General features: G+C 39.5%; 1 protein-coding gene across 2 annotated transcripts in view; it reads right to left on the bottom strand.

The window, feature by feature from the left end:
* Mctp1 (multiple C2 and transmembrane domain containing 1) overlaps nt 1-22,389 on the bottom strand; it is a 583,339-nt gene that overhangs the window by 52,213 nt on the left and 508,737 nt on the right. For both annotated transcript variants that reach the window (XM_036206958.1, XM_036206959.1), the window contains one exon: nt 16,660-16,713. In XM_036206958.1, the coding sequence (XP_036062851.1) occupies nt 16,660-16,713 (54 nt within the window). The remainder of the gene's footprint in view (nt 1-16,659; nt 16,714-22,389) is intronic.

The following is a 22,389-nucleotide window of genomic DNA, read 5'->3' as shown; positions in this document are numbered from 1 at the left end:
CTGGGTTTGCCTTTCAGCTCTCAGGTGCCAGGAAACAGGCCACAGACAACCTCACCACCAGTATCATGCCATTTTCTTCAGGGTTCATCATCCATGACCATGCTTAATTCTAGTGAAATTTCTCAAAGCTCTTGATTTCCATACCAGGGAATCTTTCTTATTCTTTCCCTATCATGCTGAAATTTTTCTTCTGCCTTATGTTATCTTCCCTTTGTTTCTTCACAGAGGCATTTTCCACACAAATGTCCTGGGCTCTCTTCCTTTTGCTCTCAACACCCTCTGCTTCAGTATTTACTTTTATTTTTCAAGGTTATTTCTCAGATTTAAGTCCCTGAGTATAATCCATTCTTTAAACTCCAGATTCCTATTTCTAATATCTGCAAGCATACCCAATTTGATGGGTATGACATTTTGAACTCAACATGCTAGAAACAGAAGTAATTTTCTTCACCTGTAAAACCTATCCCTACTCAGAACTGCTGTCCCTCTTAAAATCATGTCGTAACATGGACCTCAGTGGGGCTAATACTAGTGAAGCAGGACTGGATTGAATGATACAGAGAACATAGCCCTGCAGGCTTTACTTCCTAGCGCTGCTGGGTACAATTACACTTAAGAGAGATATATAAATGATGAAATGAAGAACAGAAAGATAATGACAAAATGAATATCACTTCAAAGATAGTGTCTCTGACTGAGTATGAGCCAGAACACAATAAGGGTAGTTAGAATTATCTTCTCAAGACTGTGAAGCCCAAATCACTATTATCCAAGCATTTACAAGATGATCAAATGCATAATTTTGTGTAGTATAATACATCATACTTATTATAGTACTTAGTTATGACCACACAAATTTATAATGTTTGTGAGGGGATGGCACATACAAAAGCCACATAAACTAGGCAGAAATTTTGGTTGAATTATCAAATCTCTGCAGATAAGGCTTATCTCTCAAATGTGCCTACCAGAAACTTTGATTCCATGAATTCCTTGAGAAAAGACATCCAGTAGCGTTCTCAATAGCAGGTATGCAAACTCTTAAAATCCTGATTTTGTGATGTCTTTCACGTAGAAACCCAAATACAATCCCACCAGACTCGGAAGTTAGTGCTACTTGTTAGTAAAAGGGTGGAAATGTTACCTCCCCTTTTACTGTCTGTCAGTAGTTAACCATTTACTATAGGAGAAACAGAAGGCCGACAGAGAACATGGCTGCACTTAGTTTCAAGTGACAGCCAATATAGCACATTAAAGGCTTAACACTATACACATGGTAGTTATATAAATAGTAGCATTAAAAGGGGTTACAACATCACCAAGACACCCTAAGTCTAAAACACTTAAAAAGCACATTTGCAGCACCAAGTTATCTGAAATTATTTTAATTGGTCTCAAGAAGACTTTGGATTAGTGACGAGCTTTGACTTTTCTGATTATAAAAGGGAAACACAAATGAATGCTTTTTAGGCTAATATCATTCCCAGGAAACTACCTCATAACCTATGCTACTTAAATGCCATTAACTACCAGTAAGCGCTATTTCCACATTTTATGTAAATTTTGTTTCTTTGAAGGTTTTAGTTCTAATAAATATAGCTGGTGCAAAAAAAATCTCTTTTTGCATTTATTATCAAGAAACTTTGGAAGGGGGATGGGGATAAGGGAAAAAGTTAAAGACATAGAATGCATTTTACTATTGAAGATTTTTTTAAGTGATATGAAAAATAATCTAGTTACATTCTTTAGCTGGACTGCTTACAAATAACTTATCTTGAAAAGAAATCAAGTAAATCTGTCAGTTGTGGGAGTTTATTTTCCATGTGTTATCTAGAGATAAGCCAGACTGTACTGCTAGATTTCCAGTGACATAATTGTGCATGAATTCTGATCTGATTTGGTATTACATGGTGCAAAAGCTGACACATTTTCTCTAATATACTCCATTAGAGTAGGAAGAAATCACCAAGTGTAAAACCTGAGGACTTTGATTCAGAAATGATTTGACTTTGAGGTTAGCTAGATGTAAAAAGGACTTGTTCAACTACCCCAGGCCCTGCAGGCTGTGTGTGAAAAGCAAACGTAATGCCAGGGTGGTTTCTCTGGTGGATATTGAATAAAATCTTACACTGTCATACTCCCCACCTGTATATTTGTTTATCATATTGCCTTGTGTGTCTCCAAAATATTCAAGTATAGAAGCAAAAGGAGTACAGATGCTAGCCCCCATTCCCAAATCTCTGCTGATCATACTCGACTGAGACACCAGAACCAGTCTAGGTATTTATGTAAAATGTTTGCTGTAACATCAACATGATGCTGCCTCGCTACAGCAAAAAAATACCAGGAACTTCAGCAGGCCTTAAATGCCAGGTTAATGGCATTGAAAGAGGTCTTGGTAGAGCTGTTTTTGTTCTGACCACAAACGTTTTAGGAATATTTTAATCTTTTAAGTCCTCTGAGGAAAGTTCTTGAACAAATTAGTAAAATGCCAGATATAAACTAATGTCATTTTCAAATTGTATTTTCTTTCTTTTTAAAATAAGTTAAAATAATGACTGTGTGTATGTGTTTACCTGGGCAGGGGTAGAAAAACACTTGAAATCATCTCTCTCCTTGTACCACTGGGGTCTCAGGGTTGAACTCTGCTCTTCAAGCCTGGTGACACACGCCTTTACCTTTGAACTATCTAGCTAGCCCCAAATTACGTTTTCTAAAAAAGTAGAAGCTACATTTTTTAAAAGAAGGAAGCATTCTATTCTATAGCCTCCTTTCCTCACTTTCCATTTTATTTTTTGGCAGCCAACCCTGGTAGGTAGATCCTGGCTTCCAGAACACAGTACACTGGCAATCCCCCATTTAGCAGTCGAGGACAGTGACTATTCAAAGACTTATACAGACGATCTGTAAGGAATCCTTTGTAACTCTTTCCTAACTCATAACTAAGCAACTAACTTCAAGAGAGAGCTTGGCCAGAAGGAGGTCTTTTAGGCTGAGATCCTGTCTACAGGTCAGATCCCCCATCAGCATTTCTGTGAACAGAAGAGCAGCAGTTCAGCAAGTCCTTGTTGCCTCTCATAGGCCCAAACCAAAGCAAAACATATGTGGGATGATAAAACTTGAGGACACGTACCTGTTTGAAGGTGTTTGTTGTATTTGGGAGATAACCTAACTCCTTCTTGATAATGAGTCTCCAATAGGAAACAGGCTCACATTCTTAATGCTGCAGGATATCAACTAGACTGTTGTGCCATTTGAAAATTATTTGTTTCTATTTTCTGAAGATGCTTATATATTCTCTTATCTCATAGATTCTTATGCAATATGACCTTCATATTTGTTATCAAGAGGTCAAATTGGGCAGCCTACCAGTAGCCATGTCTCTAAAGCATAAGAACTCTCCCCTCCTCAGCAGCTATTGATAGCTAATACTCAGGAGTAGGAGCTGAGTGGCCCTTACCGCATCCATGCTGGCATTTTTACTGGCTTGGCCTTGATCACACCCAAGTGCACAATTGAACTCAGGAGGTTAATAATAACAATGAAAAAAGTAGAACATGAAGTTGGGAGGAAGAGGAGATGGGGGACACAGGGGAAACAGTGGGGAGATGGTGGCAGACAGATATAACTAAAATACATTATATAAACATATGACTTTTCAAATAATACGTAAAAATATTTCAAAGGAGAGACTGAACTGGATTTCCCTGTTCTAGAGTATGGACTGGCCTTGGTGCCCTACCTGACTAACGTGACATGGCAGAAGTGATATTCTGGGATTTCTCAGTCTAGTTCATGCCAGGCTTTGGCCTTCTGCTCGTGTCTCTTAGAACACTGCGTTTTTCATTTCCCCTCTTAGAACAAAGCTGTTATAGCATAAGCAGCAGCAGCAGCTGCCAGCCAGTGGTAGGGCGACCTTGAATGCTGGTCTAGTTGAGCTGCTATAGCTGCAGCCACAGGTATCAGGAGTGCTGATTTTGCAGAATCTTCCCAGGTGAGGCCAGCTACCCCACTGACTGAGAGAATATGGGGTCAATATGTTGGGGGTCTGTGGCTATGGTCATAAAACATGGGTTTGGGAAGTAGACCGACAAGTATTTAAACTTTGGTTGCTCCATTGGAGACTTTTAGTCAGCTACATAACTTGGTTTTCCTCTTTTTACCTAGAAGAGACACAGCATAACCATCTCACTGCTGCTTGTCCTGCCAGTGTAGAGCTGGGCGTGACTTCCCAGTGCTGGACTCAGCATGGCTGAGCTGCTTTTTCCTCTTCCTCCACTCTTGAGGCAACAAAAGTATTTCACTCAGTTTTACATTTATCCTTCTTATCTCCATGCTGGATCTGTGCTGCATGTTGAAAGAATATGGGAGGGGACAGACCCTGGACATTTCCAAGTGCTATCAAGACCCAGGACCCAGTGAACATGGCCTGGCAAGCACATGGAATGTTTTTCCCATCTTTGCTGAGCAAAATGAGTTATGTCCATGCAAAATGCGCAACAGTGGGTCTGGTGTCATCTCTAAGATGGCTCAACAGGATTCCTAGGTCTCTCAAATTGGTTTCTTTCTATTCCATCATCATTCCTGCTTAGGTTGAAGATGTCTCTATTTCTTATCAGAGCTATTTTAGAAACTCCTAGCATATTTCTTTACTTCAAGTTCATTTCCTTCTTATTTCATCTCCTGCCTTTTGCCAAAGTTCTTTTTTATTATAATAAGCACTTTTTATTTGCTGTTAATTTTCGCTGTCCACCATGTTATACTAAATGAATACATTTTCATCAACTGTTTGTTCAATGTTGAGCATATTCAACCTTGTGTTTGATGTAACAAGTTAACATCTTTTGTTTGTTGTAAGACAGGGTCTTATTCTGTAGCCCAAACAGGCCTGAACTTATTAGGTGACTAAAATTGGTCCCAATCTTGAAACAATTCTCCTGTCTCAGCCTAGTTAGTACTTAGTTACAGGTCTGTGCCAACATGTCTGGCTGATTGTACACCTTCACGGTGCACAAGGTAATGCTATGGTACCTTTAGACATTGTTTATTTATGGCTTTAGAATAGTTAGGCTTTACATCATCTTGAACACTTTTCATTTTTTTGATGAAAATGTTCAAAATCCTTTTCTTACTTCTAGTTATTTTGACTAATACAGTGTTACTAAAGAGGGTCAGCACCAGAGCTCTTCCTCCTTGTTGGGAAGAATGATTAGTGGATACAAAGATCTCTTTTTAAAGTACAAATTTACTCACAAAATTCCAACTTTCAAACTTCCCTGAGGACAGATAGATTCCAATCCCCATGGATGACTGAAGCCTTTAAACTCCATAGACTGATTGAAGCTTCCAGAACCTGAAATCTGCTTTTCTTTTGCCATCTCCTCTGCCCCCTTCTGAATTGTCTTTCTGTTATTATACTATATAGACCTTAAATCTTTAATGCCAAACCTTCTAGTACATTTGAATACATCTTTTAGACATAAATAAACATTACCTCTTTGTGGAGCATTTGCTAACAATTATGAGAAGATGGTTACCCTTTTTGTTTCTCACCAATATTGCTTGCAATTTTACTGTCACATTTTCCTTATTGTAATATATAATATATAAAAATATATACATACATTATATATACACATATATATGTATACACACACACACACACACACACACACACACACACATATATATATATTTAGATCCCTTAGCTAGTGGCTCCCAAAAGACTCATATTGTGCCAGATATCCAGTCGTGTGTCTCTCAATCTCTGTTTGTCAGTGAGAAATATCACTTTTAAGGTCTCCCCTTCCCCAAGTTCAATACTTTTCTGAAGTTGCATGTAGGGGGTTGGTAAAGAGAAAATATTAGTCGGTGTATTTAGGAGGAAACATTATTTAATTACCTTTCTATGACTTTCTATTTTTTTTTAAATTCCATGCTCCGGGGCTGGGGAAGTGGCTCAGTGGACAATTTGCTTGCTGTGCAAGCATGAGGACCAGAGTTTGGAGCCACAAATCTCCTCTAAAAGCCAGATTGCCTTGGTGGCCACCTGCAGTCTTAGCACAGGTGATCTTCGGGTCAAGCTATCTGGCTAGAGTAGGCAGAATCAGCTAAGCTCCAGGTTCATCAAGAGACTCTACCACAGCAAATAAAGTAGAAAGTGGTTGAGACACATGCCTAACATCAACTCTGGGCCTCCATCTATACACCTACATACATGCATGTACCACACATGTTAGAGCATGCACCTTCCACAAATTCCATGTTCTATTTCAAACTTGATATTTCAAATATCAAGTCACAGATTGTCATGGAGTGGTAAGGGATAGGATGCTGGATCTGCCAGAGTAGACCAAGTGGCTGTAACTAAAATCCCATAAGACTTTGAGGCTCATGAAACACAAGTTATTTGCTGCACTCACATAACCTGTCCATCACCTTCCATCTGAACTAGCTTCTTAATATCTTTATTCCTGGACTGGTACAAAAAGAGTAGCATCCATCTGGTGAGTTCCAGCTTTATTGCAGAATAAAAAGAAAGGTGGCAGGGCCATGTATGGCCCTTCTAGCTTCTGCTTGGAAGCTTGGAAGTGGCATGTGTTAGTCATAATGTCATACAGCCAAGCCTGATCAGTGCGTTAGAACTTAAAGCATAAACATAATGCAATCTGCCAGAAGTGCTACGGAATGTACGAATACATGGGACACCACCACTACCACTAAGGGCTCTCTAATAGTTTCTTGATAAGAATTTAGGAAAACACCCATTCATGTATGAGCATATGCCATGCATCTTTGTTTAACCTAACTCTAGTTTAAGTTGGAAAATTTCTGAGAAAAAAACTCAGAATTATTGAATTTCCATATGTATCGGCTTACTATTAATTATGGAGTCATAGACTACGGAGCTTGCAGTATGTCCTTGTGCAGCAGAATTCTGGCCAATGAGAGCACAGAATCAATTAGCTGGAGTAGCTCCAATTGCCTACTTTGAAAATTCATTAAATAGTAAATATCTTCATATAAAAGGCAAGTTACTGTTTTTGTGTACCATAATCTGCCTCCAAGCGTACTATAGAGTTGAGGATGACTTTAATCCTCAAGTCCTCCTGGTTCCACTTCTGAAGCTCTGAGATTACAGGCGCATGTCACTATGCTGTTTTCTTTTTAATTTTAATTATTTTTGTGTGTGGTGCTGAGGAACAAATCCAGAGTTTCCTACATGCTATGCAAGCACTATACCAACTGAGACACATCATCAGCACCAAGCATGTTCATCTTTAGAGACTGGGATTTTGCCTGGCTTTGAATTTGCCTTGGGAAAAAAGGCCAAGAATAAACCCTTTATATGTATTAACTCTATCATCAAAGAAAATAACTGATATGTTACGTGTAGCAAGTCTTTTTCTGTCCCACCAACAGCTCCCAAATAATGACACAGAGACTTCTTATTAATTATGAAAGTTCGGCCTATAGCTTAGGCTTGTTCTTAACTAGCTCTTAAATTAACCCATTTATATTAATCTATGTTCTATCACTTGGCATTACCTCTCTTCCATCTTGCATCTTCTGCTTCTTGTAATCTCTGCGTCTCATACATACCTAGATTCCCCCTCCTCTTGCTTTTTCTCCCCAGAAGTCCCCCCTATACCTCCTGCTTGGCTATTGGCTGTTCAGCTCTTTATTACACCAGTCAGAGCAATGCACCTTCACACAGTGTACAAATGTCCCATGACAGTTACTGAATATTTTGATGCGGCCATTCATTTCCTAAAGTTGTGTCCTCATCAAATAGCCTCAGTACTACAGAATCTTTGACATTTCCCTAATAGCTCCTTTTGACTGTCACCATAACAATGGCTATCTGCATTTTTGTAGGTGTTTGTATAGGTAACTCCTGTGGGCAAGTTCTTACCACTGAGGAAGGATTCTTACTTTGTGAACTCTTTTAAGAATTTGCAGAGTCAATGTCTTTTATGAGGTAGAAAATTTCTTTGCCAAACAAACTTTGAGGCAGAATAAGAACCTTGGCACTGTGGGCTTAGTTGGAGCATCTGTGATGCTTGGCAACACATCTGGTTCTGTGCTTTGGTGAGGAGACGTTCTCATCTCAACAGGCAGTGGTGTCAGCCGGTGTCAACGACTCTGCCAGCAATCCTAAAAAATCGTGTCTATTTCTCTGTTCATTGTCAACCTCCTGAGAGCCAGGGCTGACACGCTGCTATTTTGAGAATTTTTTATCAAGAAATAGGAGTGGAAGAGGAAGTTCATTGCTGCAATACAAAAGTTAACTAGCTTTCCTGAGGACCTGCCTTAAAGTATTTGATTGGCCTTCACATGAAAGTTCTGTTTTTCTGAGGCAAAAGAAATCTAACTATCACAGACTAGAAAGACTTCCACTCTTACTTTACTAGATAGGTATTCTTACCAAATTTTCTAGGCAAAATTTTCCACTTGAATTCTCCTAACCTACCTACCACTCTAGGAAGGCACATTAGGGGCAGATAACTATCTAAATATTTCAGGTCTGGAGAGGGGTGTCTGCAAACCTGAAGAAGAGGTAGCTGCATTGCCAACATGTTTAGATGTGGAAGCCTGACAATTAGCATCACTAGGTAACTCCTGGAGTCCAATCCCACCTCCCATGACTTAATCACCCAATCCTTTTAAGGAACAATAAAGCAGTAACAACGCTTTCAGACACTGACCTCACTGAACACAGTATGAATTCCATTAGATTTTGGCAGATTCTAGGAAGTCTATCTGTTCCAAATTTTCACAGACTAAATCACTGAAACTCCCATTTTGTTATATTTTTTTTTGTCAAATTAGTGTTTCTAGAGTGTACTGACACAAACCAGAAAAAACCATAGTTAAAATGAATGTCCATGGCAACAAACTTGAACTGAATATAATTAAATATAAATTCACCTTAAAATTTGCATTTCCTTTTAAGTGTTTGAAGAAATAGACATTAATGTTAACAGGAAGTTGATGAGACTAGAAGACATGCCTTTATAAGGAAAATTTATATTTCTATAATATAAAAATAGTACCATTTCTACAGTTTAGAAAAGATGTGTCTCTCTCATGGTTGTTTTTTTTTTTCCTGGAGAATAAGTCTATTTTTCTTAACATTCCCAAAGGACTTGTTACCTAAATGTGGGTATCCTAGTGGTCTGTAGGGTAAATCACTTTAAGGAGTGGAAAGACTGTGTCAGGGAAGGAAATCCTTCTGTTAGAAGCTAAATCCCAGGCAGATTATCTCTGTCCCCACCTCTGCTAAGGAGCTGTCAGCAGCTTTGGTAGTTGCTGAGGAAGGATAATTGCCCTTTTCTGAGGATGTGGCCACTGGTGGATGCCCCATACCCATGCGCATCCACTGGTGAAGGGGATGTGTTGAGGAACATATAAAGGGAAATGGAAGGGAAGAAATAAGGGGTGGATATCATTGTATATGTGTATTAAATTCTCAGAAATAAAGAAAAAATTTAAAACCAGCTACATTCATCAGTGCATTATCTAAGGTTCTAAGCAGGAATATGCGGCACTCTATAGATGGAAAATAATTCATTGTCATTTGGAAGTTAATTTTTTTCTGAAATAAAACTTAAAGCAATTTGGTTAAAAATGGTGCTATTTGTATTGTTTCTCATTGCCATATTGAATGAAGACTGAATAGTCCCATTGACCAAGTCAGTAAAGAAAACTAGAAACTTACATGTGCTGCTTTATAATATAGTACTCATACTGAAGTAGAGAGAGCACAGTTGGAGGTAGCTATAACAGATGCCATAATGAATTATCATATAGCTGGAACAAATTTATTCCTTACAATTCTGGATTGCAAAAGTCCAAAATGGGGCAAAAAAAATTATTAAGATGTGGGCGAAGGCTCTGGGGCATAATCCCTTTACTTCTTCTGCAGCTTCTGCAGACTGCCTACATTTTCTTGGTTTGTGGTTCCCTTCTCCACACTCAAGGCAGCCACAGAAGTGCTCCACTATGCCACAGTCAGTATGTGTTTTATAGATTCAGTGCTCAGGGTCTGACCCTGATTCATTTCCCAGTGGGAAGCACTCGCTCCTCAGCAGCCTTTGGTGGTCCAGGGAGTCTCCTCCTGCTGGCCTACCCTGCATCACAGCAGCATGCTGTGTTTGGTTGTAGATCCACAGCTTGTATTTCTTGCCTCTGTGAATCATGCTGAAGATCTCAAGTCTGCTCAATGGCCCTGAGAACAGAGGGCTGGTGGAGAGCTTGGTTTTAGAAGAGCTTGGATCCCAAGCCACCTGTCACACAGCTGGGGACCTCAGCCTTCAAGTACTCCAGCTGTTTCAGTAGCTCTTTCTTCTTTCTGTGACAGTCCTGAGCCTTGAGCCTGGCCACAGCTGTACAAGTGGCTGCCACCTGCCATTTTCTCCGAAGGCCTCTTCTACTTTTAAGAGCACTTGTGATTATATGGAGTCCACTCAAATAACCCAGGATAATCTTTCAGCTTTAAGGTAAAGAGATCAGCAACCTTCTTATTGGCTACCATCATTCCTTTTGTTGTGTGGTACAACACAAACATAGTTTGTCTTGGGTCACCCACCCTTCCTTATCTACATACACTGTCCCCCAGGGCAGAAGGAAAGAGCTGGCTGTGCAGCATCCTAAAGTGGAAATCCAAAACTAAATAGCCTCAAGCTCCAACAGCATGGCCTCCATAGTCTATGGAAATTCTGAAAGATGGAATCTGAACTCACTTTAACTGTACTTTAATCTGGTTTCTTCCCAGGGAAAGCCTGGTTGTAAAGCAGGATGAGGATACCGGATTTGGAATGACAAAAATAACCAGAGCATTAGTACCAATGCCACCATTCACCCCTGCATTTGCCTGTGCCACTCACTTATGTTTGGCTGAGTCCCATTTTCTTACTTTAGTTTTAATTGGTTTGTAATACTGGGGTTCAGGCCTAGGGCCTTTTGCACACTAGGCAAGCACTATACCATAGCTATAGCTCCAGTCCTGATATTATGATTGTAAAATAAGGTGATTAAAGTAGATTATTTCTTAGTTACCCTCAAACTTTAATGTCACTGTGGTTTTAGATGAAATAGAAACTCTTAAGAAATTGAGGTCATCAGCCCAAGTGGTGTTAAAGCCCCAAAAGTCCCTTCAAAGTCCGAAGGACACTTCTCTACATTTTGGTATTTTCATTTTTGCTTTTTCCTAGAAGACAAGGAGAAGGGGGGAAAGTGGCCCATGAGAAGCCCTCTGCCTGGCCAATCACCCCTTGCTCCAAACTGAATTTGATCACCAGCAAGCTAGACACATTGCACTTTTATTTTATAATGAACACACATTCTGTAACACTCCTGGAAGCTTTGCATACACAGATCTAGGCTGCCTAGGTTGATTTTGACCTGGTTTATTATTGTATGACAGCTGACACCCATCTAGTGGTAGATTGAGTCAATGACTCAAAGATTGCTCCACGCCCACTATAGACAATGGACAGGTCTTCCCAGCTGCCAGATTCAGAATTCTGAGCCTGAAACCACAGTTCTTCCCTTCTCCTCTATATATCAGGTTAAGCCCCTGGTTATGAGTATGATGGGATAGTTATTACCATGATTAAGTCACATCTCATGATACAGTTTTCTTTAAGAAAGGGAAATTTTCCTTGGTGGTTCTGATGTAACCATGTGAGCCCTTAAATAGGGCTGAAGTGTGAGGAACCCAAGGGAGATTCTCCATTGATGCATTTAAAGACAGCTAGGCTGTGAGGAACAGAAAGAAGAAACAAGAAAACAGGATTAAAGTTCTAATAAGGAACTGGATTCTCCCAATAGGCTGAATCATGATTTGAAATGGATTCTTTTCTAAATCCTGCAGATGATAACTCAGTCAGACTGGTCCCTAGGAGTCAGACTCTGAGGAGAGAACCAGTTGGCTATGCCTGTATTTCTGACCTATTGAACACAAGAACACAACAACAACCACTTGTTTTATGCTTTTTAAGTTTGTGGTACTTTGTTATACAGACACAGAAAGTGAGTAAGGGAATACAATGGTATCCCCATTGAATGTGACTTGGAGTTTCTTAAAAGAGAATTTTCCTAGTCACCTTTCATTCAGCTTTTCTCTATAGCCTCAATTGGCTTCCCGACCATGAAGTTACTTCACGAATGTAACTGGAAAATGCAATTTTGTCAGATTAAAATCTTCTCTCTTATCACTTAGAATTATCTCTTTCTTTCCTCCCTCACTGCCTTTTGAGATGCAGAGATGTATGGATCTTGGGTACAGCAGACACATGTTTGGGTTGGAGAATCAAACCAAAAAATACAGATTTCAAGAATTAAAGGAAACACTCTGTATATTTTGAAGTAACTCAAATATGTTCCATTCATTGTATCTAGCTGTCTGGAAACAAGTAACCTTGACATACCAGCTGAAGAAGGCAGAGGCACCGTGTGAGCATAAATGCCTGAACACGTTCATATCTTCTATCAATAAACATTACTAGAATGTAATGCATCTGAATTCACATTTTTCCTGCTGGAACACAGCATTCTATCTTCTGCTTCCTGATCCTGCAGCTGGATCTTATTACCAGTGCAGGGTGTACTGTGGGAAGCATGCTGAAACTTTTCAAACTACAAAAGAGGACTGCCTTTTGTTAACTGATGTCTAGGTTATGCAGATTGGCCACTGTATGATTATACAATGTGGTGTGAACACTATTACATGCTTGCTTGTTGATAGCACCACCCAGGATATTTAGTTAAACCTTACTTTGTTTATAGTCTAGTAGAGAAATGAATTGGTGTTGGATCAAAAAACCATATTAGACTAGAGCTTTGTAGTTGAGGGTGCAGAGAATGCTCTACAGAAAATGTAACTCTAGAACGTTTCATGATTAATTCAGAAAAGAATGCTATCCCCAGCACAGCTTAACGGTGTTCTTATATAATATAGGTAAGTGAAAATATTAGAAGGTAATGATTCACATGCAAACCTCACTGTTTAAAACTCATGTTTTCTGCCTTTTGGAAAATGATGAAATTGGATTAAAAAATAGGCCACTTAAATTTAGACTTGAACAAATGTGGAGAATGGATTTTAGAATGAAGGGTAAATCCATGACCACAACCCTAAGCTAAAAAAGGATAATAAGCCTTTTAAATAAAAAGCAAGGATAACACCAATAAGAAAAACTTAAAAGCTTCAAAATCTGGCAATCCAGGTGAACCATCACTGAGCTTTGACCAACTTTAACCAATGTCTTCCAAGGTACTAAAGCCAACACTAAAAAAGCTATCAGTAAGTATATCTTTATGGGCTTCAATTTAGACCAATATCTTCTCTATGTGTGTAATTATGCTGAGGGAAAATACTTCATGCTCAGATGAAATGAAGGACTGCAGCTTATGCCCACAGGACCTTGTCAAGTAGCCAATGACTTGGCCTTTCATTGTGACTAATATCAATGCTGCTCTAAAGAAAGACACTTTTCATAATCACCCAACAATCCACTAAGTGAAAACATGTGCACCGGCTTAGGTGAAGCCTGCCAGGGGTCTCTACTGAATGGGAAACAGGTGCTCGCATTCTGTGCCACGTAATACCCCATTTACCCCCAAGTCCAAAGGTTACAGGACTAATAGCTCCTTGCGGCAACCAGGGAAAGCAAGACACTGGCCCTGGCGGAACATCTGGGACATATTTTACATACTTGCAACATATGCTTCGGGTTCAATTAAAGTGAGGCTTTGGCACATTTATTAATCTTCTTTACTTTTATCCTATAAGAGGACCCATTGACCTGACCCCGCTATTATTCCATATGAGAAAACAGAGAAATAACGAGAACCAAAGGTCAGTACCTGTTCGTATGGTGAAAGACACACTTGTTTTTTCATGAAATTCCATTACACATGACTCTACATACAAACTTTCAATGGAGGAACCAATGAAATTTTAAAATAGGAAATGACTCTTCTCCCATTCAGACACACTGATAGCTAAGACTTAAAATGTGTGCTCTCTGAGAGCCACTCTGTTGGGCAGAAGCTGGTGAACAGATGCATGCAGGATCCTTACTTACTTACACTTTCCTAGCCTAAGAGAGCTTCAAAATGTCTTGCAAATTATGACACGAGATTTTTTTTTTTAGGTTCAGACACCATTTTTATACTATAAGTTTCACTATGGTCAAAAACGAGGGGGACCTCACCCTTATATATCATTCAAACAAAAGGCTAGGTTATGAACAACAGCTTACAATGAAAACACTACTTGCCTATACCAGCTACGGACAAATGTAGTTGAATTCACACAGTCACTGAAGCCCTTACTTGCAGTCTCTGCTTTGGTAACTGGGTCTGAAAATGTGTTAGAAGTAGGTAGGGTGTCAATTTCAGACAGCCAACCAGTAGTTCACTATGTATACAGCTCCTGAGAGTTGCTGTTGTCACCCAGATGTGCTCAATCAAATCTGTGTTTTGGTGAGCTGGTTAACTAGGGAGGTTTATTTGTTGCCTACACCTAAGAACAAGAAAATGAAGAGCCACACACAACTAATCAACTGGCTAACAATGTATGGGTTGACTTTCAGCAGAGAGACATGGAAGTAGTGCACACCATTGGGGCTTCTATTAACATTTCTAGGGAAACACCTGCTGCTGGGATGGATTTTTATGGTGGCTTTAATAATAAAGTAGCAACATGCAAGGGAGAATAGTCATAAATGGATGGCAGCTCAGTCTTTAGCAGCAGAGAAGTAATGATTCAGAGCTGGCATGTTGAGTTAGAGCACAGGCTCTCCACAGCTCTACAACTGACCTTAACAATAAATCAGACAGTTTATTGCCAGGGGTTTATGCTCATATTCTTTGACTTTAAAAACGTGTGTGTGTGTGTGTGTGTGTGTGTGTGTGTGTGTGTGTGTGTGTGTGCAGACAAGAGATTTTGTTAGGATATTTTTGATCACAGTACTAATGACTGAATGAGGTACAGGAGAAAACTTTCACATAAAAGCTCTATCAGTTTAAAAGCCTGAGAAGCAGCATGACAGGGAAGAGACGAGTAAGCATGTGTGTTTCCATTCTACTGCAAACATCAAATATTAGTCAGGAAGACAAAGATTGTGAGGTGAAGTATTCCATGTGACACTTTCCCCCTTTGACATTTCAAATGCTTGCTTCCAACAAATTCTTATACTAGAGTATAACTGTGCATCTCCTTTGGGGTCGAAGATCAAGGGCATAAATTAAGATGCTCTATCTTCCTTCAAAAACATCTTTCTGTAACAGTGGTCAGTTTTGGGTGGAGGTCAAAATCTCATTTTGTATGCTAAATAACATGCAAGTAATTAATATTTTCTCCCTTGATCCTTGTCTATCTTCAGATAAGTTTTATATCTACAAATGCCAAGAGATCACAATGCCACAGAGTTTCAATTTTGCTTGCTGGAGAGACTGTTGTTCTAACCCCAGCCACTGCTGTGGTGGTACAAAGTCCTGCTAATTCCTCCCTCTCCCCAAGGAACCACCAACCCAAACAAGCCGGAAATCGGCTGCTGGTCACTGTGGTCTGTAACACGAGTTGCTAAATGGTCTTATTAATAAAAAACCTGGAAACAGATACTAGAGTGAAAACTGAGAGATCAGAGGAATAGAACAAGCCAGCCACACATTCTTACTGCTAGGAGATCCTCAGCCCAAGAGAGCTACTTCCTATACACTCACACCTATATACCTTTCTGTGTCTTACTTCCTCTCTCCGCCCAGCTATATCACTTCTTCTTTCTGCCCAGCTCTATCAATTCCTGCCTGTCTGTACAGACCCCCAGACCTCTATGTTTAACTAATGCTGGGATTAAAGGCATGTGCCACCAAACCTGACTCTGTTCCCAGTGTGGCCTTGAACTCAGAGAGATCTGGCTGAATCTCTACCTCCCAAATGTTAGGGTTGAAGACATGTTCTACCACTGCCTGACCTCTATGTTTAATATAGTGGCTGGCTTTTTTCTCTGATCCACAGGCAAGCATTGTTTGTTAGAGCACAAATAAAATATCACCACAGTGGTCAGCATCCCCAAGTCAAGTGGCAAACGAAATGCAAGTCTCTCCTAAGTCTTTTGTGATGGAAGAGACATGGGGACATTATAAACCTAGTCAAGGGCAGTAAGCACAGGGCCATTTCAATGTCCTTCCAAGCACATCATACACATATTCTTTTGCTGAGCAATTCTTTGAAAATTATAGATGACATTATCCATGTCCAACTCATGCAGGCTCCTATTTTTTCACACCCACCTCCTGCCCCCCAAAGCATAGACTTATTTGTAACATTCAAGATTGGACAAATTTTTGCCCTTCAAAAATGGTTGTCAGTACTGTTACCTTCACAATAGCTATCAAGTTCAAGACAATCTGATTTTTTTTTTTTCCTGGCAGAAAAATATTTGACCCAGCTCTGGACAAAAGCAGAGAGGATTTATAGCCATTTCTTCCTCGTTGCAACATGCAGTGGCATTGTTAGGATGATAAACAGCACTGTCTAATTTTCTGGACTCAAAACACTTCAACTCCTTTTTCAACTGTCTGTGAGAACAGTGTCATGTCTGCATCTGCCACCCTCAGGTACCCAGTGCTGGGAGAGATAATTACCTTGTCATCCTTCTCATCTTCTTCCTCCTCGTCCTCCAGCATGTCCTCCACCACCTGCAGACAGAAACACAGGCTGTTTGTGCTCTTAGAGGAGAGGATTTTGTTCTGTCATTCTGAACCCTTTGGAAATGAAAACTTTATTAACATTTGAAACACATGCTGAGAGCAGACGCTTCATCTAGAGATGAAGATTAGGAAAGTCCTCAACCTTTAATTGATTAACGCCTCAGTCAGGAGAATCTTGTGCATGTGAAATGTTTGGTGTCAGAGAATCTGAAGTATGCCAAAGGTAAACTAACACACATGTGTGGGTTGCTTGAAAGCGTGAGGTTTCCTCCCTAACTCTTCTGACGCCATTTCAACTGGGCGTTTTAGATGTGTTACTGGGTGATGTAGCCTGGAAGAGCCCCTCTATTTCTGATTCACACTTTGCCTAACTGTGAGATAAAAACTCTCTGCTAATTGATTCACACTGGTGGTATGTGGCATAAAACTGAGGATGAATGTCTTTAATGGCTCAAATGTTAATTCTTATGTATAAAATCAACTCTTGATTGACTTGTCCTGAATCCTATTTTCAGATTTTGTGGGTTACCTGAAATATTCCTTTTAATTCTTCATGATTTTTTGTAAGAATTGTGAATATATATTAAGATTAGGAATATATTCCACAATTAAATATAAAAAATATAATTTACATTGGTAAATATGCATACTTCAAAAATATTTTTATTTTATTTTATGTGTATGGGTATTTAGCCTGCATATGTGTTTATCCACCACTTGCATGTCTGGTACCCTTGGAGGTCAGAAGAGGGCTTCAGATCCCCTGGAACTGGAGTTGCAGATGGTTGTGAGCTACCATGTAGATGCTGTGAAACAACCTGGATTCTCTGGCAGAGCAGCCAGTGCTCTTGAGTGCTGAGTCACCTCTCTAGTCCCAATATACTTATTTTTTAAATGGAAAAATTATTTTGGATCTATTAATTTAAATAGATGTATTCCCCACAATAACATGCACATCTGTGTGCACTCTATAGAAATAAAAAATTAGAAAACTCCTGGGAGATATTTTTCAGGTAAGCCTCAGAGAACTATAATTATATAGAATATAAATTCTATATAATTTCTAATTCATATGCTGCTTTTTAAGATCCAGAGATCGTGTTGGGATTTTGATGGGGATTGCATTGAATTTGTAGATTGCTTTTGGTAAGATTGCCATTTTTACTATGTTAATCCTGCCTATCCATGAGCATGGGAGATCTTTCCATTTTCTGACATCTTCTTCAATTTCTTTTTTCAGGGACTTAAAGTTCTTGTCATATAGGTCCTTCACTTGCTTAGTTAGAGTTACCCCAAGGTATTTTATATCATTTGTGGCTATTATAAAGGGTGATGTATCTCTGATTTCCTTCTCAGCCTGTTTGTCTTTTGTATATAGGAGGACTACTGATTTTTTTGAGTTGATCTTGTATCCTGATATGTTGCTGAAGGTGTTTATAAGCTGTATCAGTTCCTTGGCTGAATTTTTGGGGTCACTCATGTATACTATCATGTCATCTGCAAATAGGGAAAGCTTGACTTCTTCCTTTCCAATTTGTATTTCCTTAATCTCCTTATGTTGTCTTATTGTTGCTAGAACTTCAAGTACTATATTGAATAAATATGGGGAAAGTGGACAGCCTTGCCTTGTTCCTGATTTTAATGGTATTGCTTTGAGTTTCTCTCCATTTAATTTGATGTTGGCTGTTGGCTTGCTGTAAATTGCCTTTATTATGTTTAGGTATGTTCCCTGTATTCCTGATCGCTCCAAGACCTTTATCATAAAGGGGTGTTGGATTTTGTCAAATGCCTTTTTTATACCACAAGGGAATTTGCTCAGCTATGTTCATATCAGCATTGTTTGTAATAGCCAGAACCTGGAAACAACCTAGATGCCCTTCAACTGAAGAATGGATAAAGAAAATGTGGTACATATACACAATGGAGTACTACTCAGCAGAGAAAAACAATGACATCATGAGGTTTGCAGGCTAATGGGTGGATCTAGAAAAAATCATCCTGAGTGAGGTAACCCAGACTCAGAAGGACAAACATGGTATGTACTCACTCATAGGAGGATACTAGATGTAAAACAAAGATGACTAGACTGCTACTCACAGCTCTAGATGGGGGGGCTACCTAGAAAACCGGACCCTAGGAAAGACACAGGGATTGCCCAATGACAGAGAAATGGATGAGATCTACATGAACAACCTGGATATGAGTGGGGGTAATAAAGGGCAAGGTTCGAGGGAAAGAGAGCTTAAGGGAGCAGGAGATCCCAGCCGGATCAAGAACAGAAAGGAAAAACAAGGAATAACAGACCATGATAAGTGAAGACCACATGAGAACAGGAATAGGCAGAGTGCTCGAGAGGTCCCCAGAAATCCACAATGATACATCCTCTGTAGACTGCTGGCAATGGTCGAGAGAAAGCCTGATCTGAGCTAGTCTGGTGATCAGATGGCCAAACAGCCTAACTGCCGTGTTAGAACTCTCATCTAATAACTGATGGAAGTGGATGCAGAGATCCTCAGCCAGGCCCCAGGTGGAGCTCCAAGAGTCCAATTGTTGAGAAAGAGGAGGGTCTGCAAGAGTGTGAATTTTTGAGACCAAGATTGCAAAAAGCACAGGGACAAATAGCCAAACGAATGGAAGCACATGAATTATGAACCAAAGGCTGTGGAGCCCCCAGCTGGATCAGGCCCTCTGGATAAGTGAGACAATTGAATAGCTTGATCTGTTTGGGAGGCATCCAGGCTGTGGGACCCGGATCTGTCCTTAGTGCATGAGCTGGCTGTTTGGAACCTTGGGCTTACACAGGGACACATGCTCAGTCTGGAAGGAGGGGACGGGACCTGCCTGTACTGAATCCACCAGGTTTAAATGAATCCCCAGGGGAGTCTTTGCCCTGGAGGAGATGAGAATGGGGGTGGGGGTTGGGGGGAAGGCAGGTTCAGGCACGGGAGTGGGGAGGACATGGCTGATATGTAAAATTAAATTAAATTAAAATAAATAAATAAATAAAGATAATTATCATAAATATAAAAAAAAGATCCAGGGATCATCAATATCAAATTCATTTCCAAAACTTCAAAATATGAAAAATAAGCAAAACACTAGGGTAATCACACATTTTACAAATGATATTGTGTTTAAGTGGGACTCAAGGAGGTCTACAGAATCAGGCTCTTTTGCAAAACCCAAACTGTCATTACCCTGCCCAAGTGGGTAATTGGCTCCATGCAGTTACTCTGCAAATGTGCTGCCAGGCGCCCCCGACACAGCCATTGGCTTCTACATTTGGCAGAAGAGTGTTGCGTTGTGTTCTGCTGAGGGCTGCCCTTCTCTGTTGCCTTTTGGCTGTTATGTCACAGGCGTTTACACATGAGGATCTATAAAACAGGTGATGGTTGCCTATTGATTTCTACATATCATTCCAGAATATATCCCACTAGAACATGCTGTTCAGAGGAAGCATAACATGGTGGCCACAGCTCCAGTCCCACAGTGCTGATTAAGGACCCAATGAGGCTACATACGAAGGCTTAGCATAATTCCTGTATCAAAAAAAAAATTCTCAGAATTGACAGTTAATGATAAAAACAAAATGTCAACTATATCTTTAACATTCATTTTTTGAAATTAAGTTATATCTTTTTTGTTCTATATTCTGAATGACATAAAATTCTGTCTCATGTTTTCACTGACCCTGAGAAACACAAATTGGGGCATAGTATAGGTATAGATGAAGACTGTAGCTTGAAGTCATGATGGAGTCATGACTAATCTCCAGGCATCAGTGACACAGTGAATGGACAGCTCTGGGGGGATGTGTAGCTTCTAAACTTGTCTGTGCTTTAAGGCACACAGGTCAGGCCATGTAATGAGCACAGAAACTGCAAGATGAGTTAAAAAGTTTTGCCATGTAGAACATTTAATGACTGCACAAACCTGCATCCTCCCAAGAGTACTCAAGAAACACACACCTGCTATTCTAAAGGAGTGCTGGATTTTTAACACTTAACTAAGTAAAACAAATACAAAACAAGATTTCTTGCCTCAAATTCCAGCTCGTTCCTCCTCAAATAAAACCAAATAAGTGCTACATAGTTCTTTTAAGTATTCAAAAACCATTAGCCCCAAATTTGTAAGCAATAATTTAATCATATCACACCACACATGATGGAGAGAGAGAGAGAGAGAGAGAGAGAGAGAGAGAGAGAGAGAGAGAGAGAGAGAGGGAGGGAGAGAGGGAGAGAGGGAGAGAGGGAGAGAGGGAGAGAGGGAGAGAGGGAGAGAGGGAGAGAGGGAGAGAATGAGAATGAGAGAATATTTCCTTCTCCTTCAGGGGAAAAAGGAAAAGGGTTGAGAAAAAGATGTATTTGTTAGAAAAGATACATTTACTAAGTTGGATTTCCCCCCTTTTCTTAAAGAGAGTTCTCTAAGATAGGCTCCAGAATTCTTTTTCCAAATTGTGCTTGCTGATACACTGCTTGAAAGCAAGTAGTATTAATCAAACAAAGGAAGGGCACTAGGGAAATCAGAAAGATGTAATGCAAGCAGTGAAAAGTGACACGACCTTCTGTAACGTCGCTCGTCACAGACTTACATGCCCCACACTGGAGCAAGGTCTGAAAGAAAACTGATTCTAGGTACCATTCTTTGAATGTAATACTAATGAAGATGACATTTTACAAACCACGCCGGCAGCCCCAAACATGGTGTGCCGTTACATTATAGTCAAAGAACAAGCAGACATCCTTATTTTCAAAGGACTGTATTTCTTCTTCCATATTCAATATTTGCTAGACATTTGTCATTAGCATATAAAATTTAATATGTAGCATTTATAAAACTCTCTTTTCAAAGTGAAACAAAGTTGTATCTATAGAGTCTATATGTCTAAAGCAGGTGAAAGAGCATTCTTTAAATAGTTTGAGGTTTTTCATTGTACCCAATGCAGTGGGACATTTTATAAATTGCAAAAATTAAAATTTTATTTGGGTGAATTGTTAAGGATACTGGTAATATAAATAAAAGTACATGTAGAATTATTCTACCAATGTTCAAGAGAGGTGACTGATATGGTTCTGAAGAACAAAGAGAAAGGCTAGAAATAAGTGGATTTAGTTAATTCCATGATTAAAATCACCGCAGCCTGGCAGTTATCAATAATACATTGTAATACCAACTTAGGGTGTGTACATACATCTAGGATGGTAAGAGAACATTTAAAGGTCCTTGAAAATTATGAAAACATGCCATTATTGTTTTCCTTATGAATAATGTCTTCCCATTATTTAAAACTCTTTACATTAAAAAAAAGTGAATGTAACTGGGTGATATTAACTTATTACCTTTAGACACATAGAGCTCCAAATTGACCCAAAGTCAATGCTGACAGACAACAGTTCACTTCTTTCTCCTTGAAGACAATCTTTGAATAAATGCATGGTTTGCTAGGCTCAGAAATAATAGTTGCACTATTCAAATGTTTTGACTCCAACAGTCTATTAAACACACACACACACACACACACACACACACACACACACACACTTAAAGAGTCACTGCTGGCCAGATGCACAATAGCAATGATAAATATTACAGTAAGAAACTTGTCAGAAGTTTTGTGTTTAATTCCATATTTAAAATTCCCAGTGGGTACAGATGCTTGTATTA

This window comes from Onychomys torridus, chromosome 15 (assembly GCF_903995425.1).
Source record: "Onychomys torridus chromosome 15, mOncTor1.1, whole genome shotgun sequence".
Classification (NCBI taxonomy): Eukaryota; Metazoa; Chordata; class Mammalia; order Rodentia; family Cricetidae; genus Onychomys; species Onychomys torridus.
Note: the sequence above shows the minus strand (reverse complement) of the source record. Positions and strands in the feature narration are given on the sequence as shown.